At 51.1% G+C, this 14,786-nt stretch overlaps 1 protein-coding gene across 1 annotated transcript in view; it reads left to right on the top strand.

Annotated features, from left to right (window-relative positions):
* CACNG2 (calcium voltage-gated channel auxiliary subunit gamma 2) overlaps positions 1 to 14,786 on the top strand; it is a 141,841-nt gene that overhangs the window by 113,827 nt on the left and 13,228 nt on the right. The window contains exon 2 of the mRNA XM_032138022.3: positions 865 to 948. Coding sequence (XP_031993913.1) covers positions 865 to 948 — 84 coding nt within the window. The remainder of the gene's footprint in view (positions 1 to 864; positions 949 to 14,786) is intronic.

Here is a 14,786-nt window from a genome sequence, read left to right on the forward strand (position 1 = left end):
GAGTTCACTTGCTCATCAGTGAACATCGGGGAGGACCTGCCTTGACACTGTGCTGGGATTTGCCCCAGGCCAGCTCTCACCTTCCCAGCAGGCACCGAGGAAACATTTAGAGTCAAAAGACCCTAGTTTGAGTCCTGATTCCATCATTTCCTAGCCACAAGTACTTGCTCAGATAGTTCAGCCTTTCTGAGCCTCAGTTTCCTCATCTATACAATGAGGATGATAATACTCCTCTCACAGGCCTGTAGGGGAACCAAAATGAGTTGTAGTTCAAAACCCAAAAGTCCAGCCCCCAGGGGGCTCAACCTCCTCTCCACCCCCATATTTATTTCAGAGCGGTTAGCAGCTCGGTTTGGTGAATTCCGTGCAGAATTGCAGATGGGAAAGTGTTTGCAGGCTCTTCTAAAGGGCTGTGGCAGCATCTGGCAGCACCAGTGTGGGGTGTGTCCCCTTTAGAAAGGGATCTGCTGCTTTCCCACATGTAAAATGCAGGGTGACTCCCAGCTATGCTGGGGCACAGAGACGGGCTGAGGAGCATTCATCGGCCTCCTCCGTGGCAGTCCCCAGCTCGGAATCAAACCTCCACTGCTGCCAAGCCTCCGCTAATCCTCAGAAGCTTCGGTGCAGGGACAGAAGGCAGCGTTTTGAAGTCGTCGGCTTTAGATCCTCTCCGCAGTACTGCGGGTGTGTGTGTTGTGATTCACCAGGCAGATGTCCAAACAGACAAAGCGAAACCTTCCTTCAGGGGTGAGGGAGAGGGCTGAGTGACTTTCCAAATGGCCAGAAGCTGGGAAGAGGCAGGTGGGCCTTAAGCGCCCCCAAAACTATGATGTTTCATGCGCTCCTTCTCCCTTTGTCTTGCAGGGAATTTCAAAGGTCTGTGCAAGCAAATCGATCACTTCCCAGAGGATGCAGATTATGAAGCTGACACAGCAGAATATTTCCTCCGTGAGTGCACACAATTGTTTTTGTCTCCCTCCTGGTGGTGGACCCTGCCCTTCCATCCTTCACAGAGTCAAGGACCAGGCCTACCTAGAGGCCCTCATCACAGCAGAGGGCAGGAAAAAGCTGAGCCTCTCTCCTTTCCGGAGTGCAGACCTTCATACATGCTGTTCCCTCTGCCTGCAATGCCCTTCCCTCCCCATCTTTGTCTGGCAAACTCCTACTCAGTCAACCTCCAGGTCTTAGCTAAAACATCACCTTCTCCTGGAAGTCCTTCCTGCCTTCTGCATGGGTTCCTAGAGGACAGTACTTTTTTCATGCTGTGGGGTCCTTGGCTATTTGAGTAACCATCTCCCAACTCTGCTAGGGTATGGAATCACCCTAGCATTCACCATTATATTCTCAGCCCAGTGCTTGGCATGTAATAAGTGCTCAGTGAATATTTCTTGAATAATTGAATGAAGTAACCCACCAGGCAGTGCCAGATTGGAACTTCTAATGAAAAAAAAAAGAGAGAGAGAGAGAGAGAGATTTTTTTCTTCCCCCGCAAGTCAAGTAAGTCAAAGTTAAATCCTGATATAACAGCTGCGATCTTAAATCCACCTGAGACATATTATCAAGAGAAAGTATTCTGAGGCTCCAAGGAAATGTCTCAAGTATCAGCAAAAACTAACAAGGCTACCTATTCCCTGAGAAAGGGATTTCCACGAGAGGGGCTGAGAGTCCTTGAGGCCTGGGACGGCAAAGCCGAAGGTTCTCAGGCCATCTCTTTGGAAGGAGGTTTGCTCTCCTCCCAGGAGCAACCCCGCCTCTGCTCCAGGCCCTGCCACCTCCCCTCCCCAACAGCACAAGGGTTGCCATTGCCCTCAGATCACTTTTATGAAACATGTAGGAGGCATTTTATTATACAGATTGCCCCTGTCTCTTTCAATAATTACTTCTCACATCAAGCCCAGCTCTCAGGTCAGCCTGGAATCTGGTTTCATTGAAAAGCCCGTGGAATGTAAAGTCAGCCAGGCAGCTAAGAAGAAAGAGGGAGGGAACACGATGCAATTTTTAGATTCTTTTTTTTAAAGGAAAACATATCATACCCTGCTCATCATTTCCTTTTATGAATTCCTTCAAGACGTTGCTCTTAACTGGAATTCCTAAAAGGCCATTTGGTTGTGGTTACCTGTTACCTGTGATTGTGTCTGGGGTGGGGCTGCAGGAGCCCAGCTGTGCAGTAAACATGGGTTGAGCTCCTTCTGTGTGCTGGATCCTGTGCTCAGTGCTGGGGAGGCCAAAATGGATGAGGGCCTGCCCCCAAGAAGTGCACAGCCTGGCAGGGAGGGCCCTTGGAAAAGCAGCTCAACTTGGGAGACACAGCATGGCAGAGGTGAGGCCTGAATGTTGAAGGGGGAAGCCAGCAAGCAAAGCCAAGCCCCACACTAGGAGCCACACTCCCGGAGCACAAGGCTCACCAGGTGGAGCTCGAATGATGTCATGCTTTATCTGCTAGGCAGTAAGCGCCTGGGGGCAGGAAACTTGTCTCATTCATTGCTGCCCTTATAACAGCTCAATGAATGCTTTTTGTTAAGAAGAGATAGAGGATTCTTCAGTAGCAATTCCTGACAACTCAATGCCTCCATTTCCTCGTTTTTAAGAAAGAAGAGCATAGAGCATAGAGTATTTGGTTCATTTTGGTGTCCCTGGACAAAAGACTTGGACTGAGATTGGCAACGCAGGATTCTGAAGGTCTGATTTGAGTTGACTTAATCCAACAATATTTTTTGAACATCTGTAACAGGGGTTGGCAAACTTTTTCTGTAAAGAATCAGATGTTGAATATTTTAGGCTTTGTGGGCCATGCAATCTCTGTCCCATTTACCCAACTCTGCTCTTGTGGCCACTGACAATATGGAGGCATATGTGTGGCTGTGTTACAGTGAAACTTAACTTGATTTACACAACCAGGCAGCAGTCTTCATTTGGTATAGTTTGCTGACTCCTGGTCTATAAAATGCTAGTCCTGGGCTGGACAACAAAAATAATTCTTTAAAGCTGGAAGACGTGAGTTTCTATCATTCTCTACGAAGTTCTAACCTAGATCTTGAGAGAAGCTGGAAGACGGGGATGATTTTTCTAGAAGGATCCCCTGCCCCCACTCCCTACCCCAGCTTCTGATTCAGAAGCTCCTCTGGGGCCTCCCTGGCACCCTGCATGTATCTACAATTCAACCCTGACCACACTTTGCTGCAATGTCACTGGTTCACACTCGGGATCCCCAAGAGACTATGAGCTTCTTGAAGGCAGAGCTATGTCCCATTCATTTCTGCACCCCAAGCACCCAGAAAAGGCCATGGCAGGGAATTTGACCCAAAAAAGCACTTTGATGACTGAGCAATGAAGTGACTGGGTGGGTGAATATGTGAACACTCAAGTAAATCATGGTCTAATGCCCCGAGATCAATGCAAGCAACAGGCTTCCAGAGGAAAACAGCTGGGCCCCCATTCACCAGAGGTAGGCAGGTGGCTCCCAGAGGTGGGCAGAGCTTAGGCTGAAGGAGGCACCTGGGGTGGGCAGGGCCTGAGTCCACTCCTAGTTAAGGTCTGTCAAACCCATCTGCACAGCTTATCTGCCGCAGGGAAAGCTGTGAGGGGGCAGAAGCAGCCCCTCTCCCTGAGGGCTAGCCATCTGGAGGGAGACCTACGGACCTAATGTTTATGCTGCATGCTGGAATAGAAGGAAGCGTGTGGTACTGAGGGAACCTGTCCCCTAACCCAGACCAGAGGAGGTCCTTCCAGAAGGGTTCCCTAGAGAAGGTGGCACCAGAGCCGATTCATTCATTCATTCACTCAAGAGATATTTACTAAGCACTCACTGAGTGCCAGCACTATTGTCAGTCCTGGGGATCCAAGAGTGAACCAAAGAGGGCCAGTGCCTTCGTGAAGGTTACATCCTAGTGTAAGAGACAAGTAATAAACAAGTGTGAAACACCCTGTCCCTGCCCTCTGCACCCTGAGATAGTTTTGTTGTTGTTGTTGTTGTTGTTGTTTATGAGATGGAGTATCTGCTCTTTCATCCAGGCTGGAGTGCAAGTGATGCCAAACCTCTGCTTCCTGGGTTCAAGCGATTCTCCTGCCTCAGCCTCCCGAGTAGCTGGGATTACATGCGTGCGCCACCATGCCTGGCTAATTTTTTTGTATTTTTAGTAAAGATGGGGTTTCACCATGTTAGCCAGGCTGGTCTTAAACTCCTGGCCTCAGGTGGTCCGCCTGCCTCAGCCTCCCAAAGTGCTGGGATTACAGGCGTGAGCCACCGCGCCTGGCCCCAGCTGAGATAGTTTCTGAGTGGTCTGGGAGGGGTTGGAGAGTGGAGAGTGATGGGGGAGGGGCCAGTGGGTCCTGAGGGCATGTCACTTAGATAATGTGGTCCCACAGTTTCTCTGAGTGAAGAAAGGGAACCAGGTAAGAAGATTTCTGGGGAAGAGAGTAGCTGATGGAGAGAATAGCAAGAGCAGAGTCCTTAAAGCAGGCACAGAGCATCATGTTTGAGGATGAGAGGGGTAGCTGGTCCTGCAGGAGCCCAGTGCAGGGGTGGAGTGGGGTCCTACAGCGGAGACAGCAGAGGAACCCAGTCATGTGGGCCTGGGACCAGGGGGAGACCTCAGCTGTCATTCTAAGTGTGATGGGAATGACCGATTTAGACACGTCAGCCTGGCTGCTGTGGTAGTGATGGTTGGAAACAGAGGCAGGGAGCCCAGGATGGGGTGGGGGTGGGGGGGGGGCAACCAGAGTGTAGCCATGGTGATGGTGAGAAGGAAGGAGATGTTTGGGAGACAGAGCTGACAGCAGCAGGGGTGGCCACTGATGGGGCATGGGCCATGGGGCAGGGAACAGATTTCAGGATAGGGATGGAGGTGAAAGGAGAGGGAAGGAACAGTAAAGCAACTCTTCTTTCTCCCCAAAAAGCAGATTCCAACCCATGTAGAGCATTTCCTAAGGGACTTGGGGCTTGTTTTCCAGGTTCCCAAATAGCTCCTCAATTAATTCTTTTTTTTTTTTTTTTTTTTTTTTGTGAGACTGAGTCTTGCTCTGTCACCCAGGCTGGAGTACAGTGGTGCAATCTTGGCTCACTGCAACCTCTGCCTCCTGGGTTCAAGTGATTCTCCTGCCTCAGCCTCCCGAGTAGCTGGGATTACAGGCACCCGCCACCATGCCTGGCTAATTTTGTTGTATTTTTAGTAGAAATGTGTTTTCACCATGTTGGTCAGGTGGGTCTTGAACCCCTGACCTCAAACAATCCACCAGCCTTGGCCTCCCAAAGTGCTGGGATTACAGGCGTGAGCCACCATGCCCAGCCCTAAATTAATTCCTCCTGGAAAAGCAGAGGTGTGAGCTGGATGGGGCACAATCCATGCCTTCCAGAGTATTCCTAAAACCAAGACCTCTGCAGAATGAAGAACTGGACCAAGCTGAGCCATGCCAGGAACGCACATCGCTGGGGCCCCTTAAATTTCCTATGAAGTCACATGGTCCATGAAACAGATGTAGCATCTTCCTTCACTTGTAAGTGTGAGCAATTCACACACTCCACAGATCTTTCTGGAGTGGGCCCCCTTGTATGCCAGGCCCTCTTTGAGGTACTGAGGTTATGGCCCTCAGGGTACCTGCAATCTACAAAAAATCAAACTAACAAGTGAATGATATAACATGTTAGACTAAGATAAGCCCTATAGGAAAAAAAAAAAAAATCAAGCAGGGACGGGAGATGGGGAATTCTAGAATAGGGATGGGATCAAGAATGAACAGTGGCCGGGCATGGTGGCGGGTGCCTGTAATCTCAGCACTTTGGGAGGCCAAGGCGGGCAGATCACCTGAGGTTGGGAGTTCGAGACCAGCCTGACCAACATGGAGAAATCCCATCTCTACTAAAAATACCAAAAAATTTAGCCACGCGTGGTGGTGCATGCCTGTATTCCCAGCTACTCGGAAGGCTGAGGCAGGAAAATCATTTGAACCCAGGAGGTGGAGATTGCGGTGAGCTGAGATCATGCCATTGCACTCCAGCCTGGACAACAAGAGCGAAACTCTGTCTCAAAAAAAAAAAAAGAACAAACAGCAAGTGCAAAGGTCCTGGGTTGGGAGCATGCCTGGAATATCTGAGGAACAGGGCTGAGCCCCATAAGACAAGAAAGGAGTGAGCAAGGCAGGGCAAAGGAAGAGCAAGTGTGGAGAGCCCCAAGGACCCTGTGGGTTGCAGCGAGAATTTGGGGCTTTGTTCTGATTGACGAACACTATCTCACTTTTGAACAGGCTCTGGCTGCTGTGTTCATAAGGGACTGAAATCGGACCAGGGCAGAAGCCGACAGAAAAGTTAGAACTCTGTTGCTATAATTTAGGCAGGAGGTGATGACAGCTTGAACCAGAGTGGTAGCAGTGAAGGGGGTGAAATAGGATCAGTGTTGAAAATATTTCCAGGGCACCGCACACAGGATTTTCTGAAAGGCTGAATGTGGATTTCGAGGCAAAGGAAGGAGGCAAGGATGGTGCCAAGGGGCCATGCCCATGGGGGAATAACAGGTTGAGACTGGGGCTCAATATCAGACATATTCAGTTAGAGATGCCTGTGGGACTTCCTGGGGCAATGTCACAGGCTAGGTATGGACCTGAGGCCAGGGTTCACAGGAGAGGTCCTGGCCAGAGATTGTGAGTTTTCGCGTTGTTGGCAAGTAGGTGATATTTAAAGCCATGGGACTCAATGAACTCACTGAAGGAGTGGCACAGAGAGAGAAGGGGAGAAGCCCAGACACTAAGCTCCAGGACACCACGAAGTCTTAGGGGCCAGGGAGATGAGGACACTCCAGGAAAGGGGGCTGAGCAGGAGTGGCCAATGAGGTGTCCGGGGTAACTCCCACCATCCTTGCTATACCAGCTGGACTGGGAATGTAGAGCAGAGAGGGAGGACAGAGAATGCCAGAAGGGCATGGCTGGACAGCAGTTCAGAGCTCATCTCCTGGGGTGGAAAGGACAGTGGGGCCACCGCGCTCAAGCCAGCAGGCCAAGTTTAAAACGTTGTCCAGCCTCTTGGAGGGCCTGGCAGAAGGAAGGCACTCAATATCTGATGGACGAATGAATGAATGAATGGACACTCTTACTCCCCAGTGCCTATGAGTAACTGAGGAATCCCCCAGCCTCTCCTGAACCACACTGATAAAGATACAGCTATGGGAGCCCCTCATCACCACCCCGGGCTCCATAAAGGCATGACCAATATGGACTTCGCCCCACCTGTAACTGGCTTACCCAGTAATGAATGTGACTGGACTGTTTCTCCCAACCAGCGCTGTGGGCCCATGGAATATGTCTGCTGTGGCGGCCTCCATATCCTCTTCCCTCATTAACCAATGATTGAGGAGCGTGGTGAGGAACGAGGCAGTGGTGACCAGGGTGTGACTTCTCTTGAATGTCAAGGGTGCATCCATGTGTCTGTCTTTGTGTATGAGGGCATGAGTCTGTGCTGTGTTCTGTGTCTTTCGGTACTCGCATGTCTGTGTGTTTGAGTGTCCGTGCCTGAATGTGTAAGCACTTGTGTGTTTGCACGTGTCTGTGTGTGTGTGGGTCCCTGTGTGTTGTATGTATGTGTGTATGTGTGCGTGTTGTGTCCAGGAGATGAGAGTTGACATTTCCTAGCTGTCCTATTGTGATTTGGAGTAAGGGAAGAAGAATCAGAGGAATTTGGCTGCCTCCAACAGTCATGTATTAAGCATCTACTGTGTGCAAGACCCCAAAATCCACTCTATTGTGGCCACTCATACTCCAGGACTGTGGGGTATGGTCAGGTCTCTCCACTCCATATTCAGAGCCTGGGGCTGGAGGTGTGGGTGAGGGGCCCAGGGCTGGCTACTGTCTCTGACGTACTCCCTCCAGGGGGTGTGTCACAGGCCACACACACAGACAGGCCTCAACAGATGGATCACCAGGCCACATTCCATAGCCAGAAGTGGACAGAAGGGGGAAGGGAGGCAGGCCCTCAGCAAAGCCGATGCCCCCACTCAGCTTTCCCCAACACACACAAGAGAGGTACACCTAGTTGCAGTTAAACTTGACACCTCCCCAGGGATTCACTGACCACCTGAGGATGATGACAGGAAGCCTGGGGGAAGCCGGCAGCAGGAGTGGAACCGAGGAGGGAGGCAGAAGGCGGCTGAGGCAGGGAGGACTCACGTGAGGGGCATCTGTGGGGTGAATTTACAGAACTTGGACACCAGTGGGAGGCAGGCTTTGGCACACTCGGGGCTTCAAATCCAGCTCTGCCACTTCCCGGTGAACCTCCCTGGGCCTCCGTTTCCTCACAATGGGGACGATGTTCATTGTCATCTTCCTAGCATTGCCATGAGGATTAAAGGAGTTAGAGCTGGACAGCTCTTCACACCTGCCCCGAGTCCCAGTGAGCATTCAGCAGGCATCTGCCACGATCCGTGTTCCCTGTTGCGTCCTATTGCATAGCGATGAGCGCAAAGAACAAAGAGGCAACAGGGAGGGGACACAGGCGCCCGGGGAGGGCTTCAGTTTGCAACAGGGTGGTCAGAAAGTCCTTGTGGCAAAGGTGACATTGGAGCAGAGACCTGAAGGATGTGAGGAAGTGTTTGGGAGATGCAGATATCCTGGAAGAGCATTCAGGCAGAGGGAACCACCAGTGCAAAGCGTCTGAGGCTGGCGGGTTCCTAACAGCCAGGACGCCCTGTGATAAGCAGAGGGGCAGGCAGGTGGGAGAAGGGGTGGGGACCAGGACTCGGGAGCCTCTGCTTTCCCTGGAGATGAGACCACCACAGGGGCAGGCATGGTCTGATGTCCAGGCTACCAGTATCACTCCAGCTTCTGCAGGAGAGGGAGACCACTTAGGAGACCACAGCTATCCTCCAAGCTCAAAAGGCAGGTGCTTGGGCCCGGTAGTGGAGAGGTGGCTGAGAAGGGGTTTGATTCTACATGTATTTGACAGGACAGCCGGCAAGTTTTTTTTTTTTTTTTTTTTTTTTTTGAGACAGAATTTCACTTTTGTTGCCCAGGCTGGAGTACAGTGGCATGATCTCAGCTCACTGCAACCTCCACCTCCTGGGTTCAAGTGATTCTCCTGCCTCATCCTCCCAAGTAGCTGGGATTACAAGTGTCTGCCACCACACCCGGCTAATTTTTTGTATTTAGTAGAGACGGGTTTTTACCATGTTGGTCAGGCTGGTCTCAAACTCCTGACCTCAGGTGATCCACCCGCCTCGGCTTCTCGAAGTGCTGGGATTACAGGTGTGAGCTATCGTGCCCAGTTGAGCTGGCAGCTTTTACTGACAGCCTGGATGGGAGAAGTAAGAGAGAGGTCTTGTGGATGGCAAGGAGTTCTGGCTGGCAGATGGGGCGAACATTACTGCCCTTCTCTGAGGCTGGGAATGTAGGACGAGGCTGCTGTGCAGGGAGGTGACCACTCTATTGCCAGTCTGTTTCATCTTGGTTTCTGTTACGGAATCATCTTCCCACGGACTGTGAACAGCTTGAGGACACCACAAGGAGTGGCTGCAAATAGAGTGTCCTCCTCCCACCCATCCACCCCCTCCAGCACAGGGCCTTTCCCAGGATCAGGCCCAGGAGAGGTTTGCTAAGTGAATAAACAAGGTACCGCTCGCCCTAGGGCAGCTGGTATGTTCACCCTCTTCCCAGAATGAGGTCAGAGGAGGATATTGGGTCTCAAGCTGAGCCAGAGCCACCCTTTCCGGCCTCAGACAGTGCCCCTTCTCCCCATTGCCCCTCTTTCCCCACCTCCACCAGTCCCACCAGGGAACATGAGCCAGGAAGGTGTGGGGAGACCAGGTGTCAAATCCTGAGCTTGTTACTTAGAATAAAAGGGCCTGAATTCAAGGGGTGCTTCACTCTGTGACCTTTGGCAAGTTACACAACTTCTCTGAGCCTCCCGTGAACAAGTGCTTTTTTAGGTCTCCCCAGAGCCCCAGTGAACAGCATGAGGGGCGTCTACCAGGCTTCACCCGCCTAGAGTGTAATGATCCATCATTCCAGCATTTTTTTTTTTTTTTTTTGAGATGGAGTCTCGCTCTGTCACCCAGGCTGGAGTGCAGTGGTGCCATCTCGGCTCACTGCAACCTCCGCCTCCTGGATTCAAGCAATTCTTCTGTCTCAGTAGCTGGGATTACAGGTGCACGCCACCACACTCAGCTAATTTTTTGTATTTGTTTTAGTAGAGACGTGGTTTCACCATGTTGGCCAGGTTGGTCTCGAACTCCTTACCTCTAGTGATCTGCCAGCCTTGGCCTCCCAAAGTGCTGGGATTACAGGTGTGAGCTACCGCACCCGGCCCCTCATCCTAGCTTAGGATCACCCAGCCCCACCGTCCCATTTTACAGATGAGGGAAAAACGGAGGCCCAAGAGGGAAAATGACCTGCCCCAGCCCGGCACACTTTCTGGGACTGCACCCTGGGAGCATTATCCAGGTCCATTATCCTGCTACCTGTCCACTGCCCAGAGCTCTCAGCCCCTTCTAGAAAACATTGCCATGAGGGGGCTTCTGAGAGACATCCCCGCCAGAAGTCATCGCAACCAATGTGGCTAAAACTATTGTGACCCCATCCCATGGTTAGGAAACATCTAAGCTGCCACTTGTACTCACTCACATCTGCAGAACCAGAGCAAAATGTTCCCCAAAAGCCACCCAGCCTTCCTGAATGCACACTGGCCAGCAGTTTCTGTTCTGTCCTAGTTCATTTCTTTTTTTTTTTTTTTTTTCCAAGATGGAGTCTCACTCTGTCGCCAGGCTGGAGTGCAGTGGCATGATCTCGGCTCACTGCAACCTCCGCCTCCCCGGTTCAAGCGAGTCTCCTGCCTCAGCCTCCCGAGTAGGTGGGACTACAGGCCTGCACCACCACGTCCAGCTAATTTTTGTATTTTTAGTAGAGGCCAGGTTTCACCATTTTGGCCAGGATGGTCTCGATCTCCTGACCTCGTGATCCGCCCGCCTTGGCCTCCCAAAGTGCTGGGATTACAGGCGTGAGACACCGCGCCCGGCCCCTGTTCATTTCTTTAAGGGCTGGTTGCTACCACTACACCGATTTCATGACCTAGTAATGAGTCACAACCCGCACTTTAATAAACAGCAGCCTCAGTAACCCGAAGCCCGGTGAGAGACAGCAACAATTTGCTCCGCTGGAATGATGACTATGATTTGCTGGTGCTCCTCGTATACCAGACATTATTCTCATTGCTTCAAGTGTGTGTACTCAGTTACTCCTCATAGCACCCTGTGAGCTAAGTGTGCTTGTGATCTCCATATGGCAGAGGGGGCAGCAGAGGCCCCCGGGGGACCAGGTCACAGCTAGGAAGATGGACTCCGGCAGCCTTTCTCCTGAGCCTATGCGACTGGTCACCAATCTCTACTGACAGCAGGAAGCAGGGACGTAACCGGCATCCTGCACAGATGGTACTCCCCAAGTTAGCTCTCTGGGCTCCCAAAATGCTTTTCATGTGCTATTATATATAGCACACGTTCATTGAACACTTGACGATGTGCCAGGCCTGACACTTGAAACATTATCTTAATTCATCTTCACAACCACCCTATGAGGGTGAGATGACCAGTGTCCCCATCACACAGATGGGAAAGGCAAGGCACAGAGGCTACACAGCCAGTGGGGGGTCCGGGAGGAGACCCCAAGCAGGCTGCATCTGGAACCCATGCTCCAAACCATAGCATCTGACTTCTCTTTCTCCTTCTCACCCACCATCTTTGTTCTCCTCTTTCTTCTTTGGGCTCTTTCTGACTCTCTCTCTCTCACACACACACACATACACATACACACACATACACACACACACACACGCACACACAGAGGCATTTTGGGGTTTTTTGTTTGTTTTTTTTTTATTTCCAGAGGTTGTTGGGGAACATGTGGTGTTTGGTTACATGAGTTAGTTCTTTAGTGGTGATTTGTGAGATTGTGGTGCACCCATCACCCAAGCAGCATACACTGAACCCAATTTGTAGGCTTTTATACCTCACCCTCTCCCCACCCTTTCCCCCTGAATCCCCAGAGTCCATTCTATCATTCTTATGCCTTTGTATCCTCATAGGTTAGCTCCCACTTATGAGTGAGAACATACAATGTTTGGTTTTCCATTCCTGAGTCACTTCACTTAGAATAATAGTCTCCAATCTCACCCAGGTTGCTGCAAATGCCATCAGTTCATTCCTTTTTATTGCTGGGTAGTATTCCATCATATGTATACCACAGTCTTTATCCACTCATTGATGGACAGGTATTTGGGTTGGTTCCACATTTTTGCAATTGCAAATTGTACTGCTATAAACATGCATCACACAGGCATTTTTTGAAACGCATCCCTTCTCATGGCCATTGGCTACACCAGCCAGCACAGCATGGAAGGAGAAGATCGGAAGAGATGCCCAAGAGACTAGAAAGCTCCTTGCAACCCAGCAGGTCTGTGCAGGTCTGTGACTGTAGACTGTATCCCCTAATGCGGATTGATGCTAATGACCCTAATTCCTCCTAATGATGAGTCAAATCCCAGATGGGATAAGAGCTTAACACCAGGTACAGAAAATAAGGAACCCTCCCCCTACATACCTGATTACGGTGACTATTTTGATTCAAGGTCATTACTCGCACAGGGAACAGGTAAGGCAGCAGCATGGCCTGGCTGCGTGGGCCCTGGGGAGAGGTCTTGATGGGCACAGGACCATCAATGAGGGACGGGGCCTTAGAGATCATCTACTCCAACCTCATCAGAGTGCAGATCTGAGGCCAGAGAAGGGATAGCACACGCTCAGGTCCCGTGGAGAGCCAGGCAAAGAGTGCACAGCAGGCCCAGGTCTCCTGACCTCCCCCCGTTGTCACATCCCCACCCTCACTGACCACCAGCCCACCCTCTTCCGCTGCCAGACACAGTGAGCAAGCCTCGGGGCCCTGAGTGCCCTGTCTGGCCCGGCCTCCGGCTATGCCCACCATGAAGCACCATGTCACAGCGTGATGGCCACAGAGGCTGGGGCCCACCGAGGCACAAGATCACAAGATGATTTGTCTAGGGAGTTTGGCCAAAAAGCAGATTTGCAAAGAATGGATAGCTCAGGCTACCCGTTCCAGAAGGCAAGATGTCACTTGCCTCCTGGGCACTTAGGATACTCTTTATTTCTGTCACCCTCATAGAAAATAATAAATTGCTCATAGTTCACTGACATCCTGTATTTTCTAAAGCGTCCACATTCCTCTTCCTGCTTAATCCTTGTAACCCGTTAAGGTAGACGGAGTTAAGATTTTCATCTCCATTTTACAGAAAAGGAAATGGGGCCAAGGAACACTATTATTTGCCCAAGGTCTTCTTGAGACGGTCACTAACCATTGGGGCTCCCCAAGCCTCAGTCCTAAGCCTCTCCTCATCCATGGGCAAGCTCTTCTGTGTGTCTGTGAGATAGCTTCAACCCAGACGGCACCCCTGTGCTCCGCATCTGCACACCCAACTGCCCCACCCACACTCTATGTGCACATCCCCAAGGCATCTCAAACTCAGCATGTCCAAAGCCAAACCTTTTGATCTTCCTCCTCTACTCTCTTTTTTTGTTTGTTTGTTTTATTTTGTTTTGTTGAGACAGAGTTCTGCTCCTGTCGCCCAGGCTGGAGTGCAATGGTGCAATTTCGGCACACGGCAACCTCCACCTCCCAGGTTCAAGTGATTCTCCTGCCTCAGCCTCCCAAGTAGCTGGGTTTACAGGGATGCGCCACCACCCCTGGCTAATTTTGTATTTTTTTAGTAGAGATGGGGTTTCACCATGTCGGCCAGGCTGGTTTCGAACTCCTGACCTCAGGTGATCCACCAGCCTCAGCCTTCCAAAGTGCTGGGATTACAGGCGTGAGCCACTGCACCCAGCCTCCTCCCCTACTCTCTACTCACTGCTAGGCTGGGTCCTCTCCCAGTGCCTCTAAGTGGTTTTTTCCACCCAGCTGGCAAGTCTGAAACCTAGAAGTTATCCTCAATGCCACCCTCTTCACTACCCATATCCATCCATCAAGCTTCAATTCACCTCTAAACATCTCTCAAACACATCTGCCTCTGTCCATGCCCTTTGTACCTACCCTGGCCCAAGTACCAGTACCGCCAAGTACCAAGTACCAAGATGCCAGTACCACCGACATCACTCCTCTCTGATCAGCTGCAGTAGCCTTCTCACCGCTTCCCTGGAGCCACCCTTGACCCCTTCGTAATCCGTTTGCTTCTTAAGATGCAAATCAGATCATGACAGCCCTGCCTGTTCTAAGCCCTTTAAAGTTTCCCATTGCTCTCGGGATAAAGCTAAGCTCTTTAGCTCAACCCATGAGGCCCCACGTGGCCCGGACCCGCCTGCCTCCTCTCCTTAGGTGCTCCCCACACTCCTCCACTGGCTCCTCGTGATCCAGCCTTCTTCCAGGTCTCTGAACGAGCCATGCCTCCTCCACCTCCAGCTCCTGCTGCTTTCTCTCCCACAGCCCTGCCTTCATTGTGCCTAATTAGCTGCTCCTTATTCGCCAGAGGTCAGCTCTACCACCACTTCCTCAGGGAGACCCATCCTGATCCCCACATAAGCTCAGAGGATTCTTTGAAGGGCAGCAAAGTGTACAGCCTGAAAAGAAGGGAATGCAGTGGTTAGACGCACAGACCCTAGAGTCAGACTGCCTGGATTCACAAACCTTGAACAAATGGCTTAACCTCTCCTTGCTTCAGTTTGGTCTCTGTATAGTGGGGATAATTAAAGTACTTATTCAGGCCATGTGTGGTGGCTCATGCCTATACTCCCGGCACTTTGGGAGGCTGA

This window comes from Hylobates moloch, unplaced genomic scaffold (genome assembly GCF_009828535.3).
Source record: "Hylobates moloch isolate HMO894 unplaced genomic scaffold, HMol_V3 SCAFFOLD_19, whole genome shotgun sequence".
Lineage (NCBI taxonomy): Eukaryota > Metazoa > Chordata > Mammalia > Primates > Hylobatidae > Hylobates > Hylobates moloch.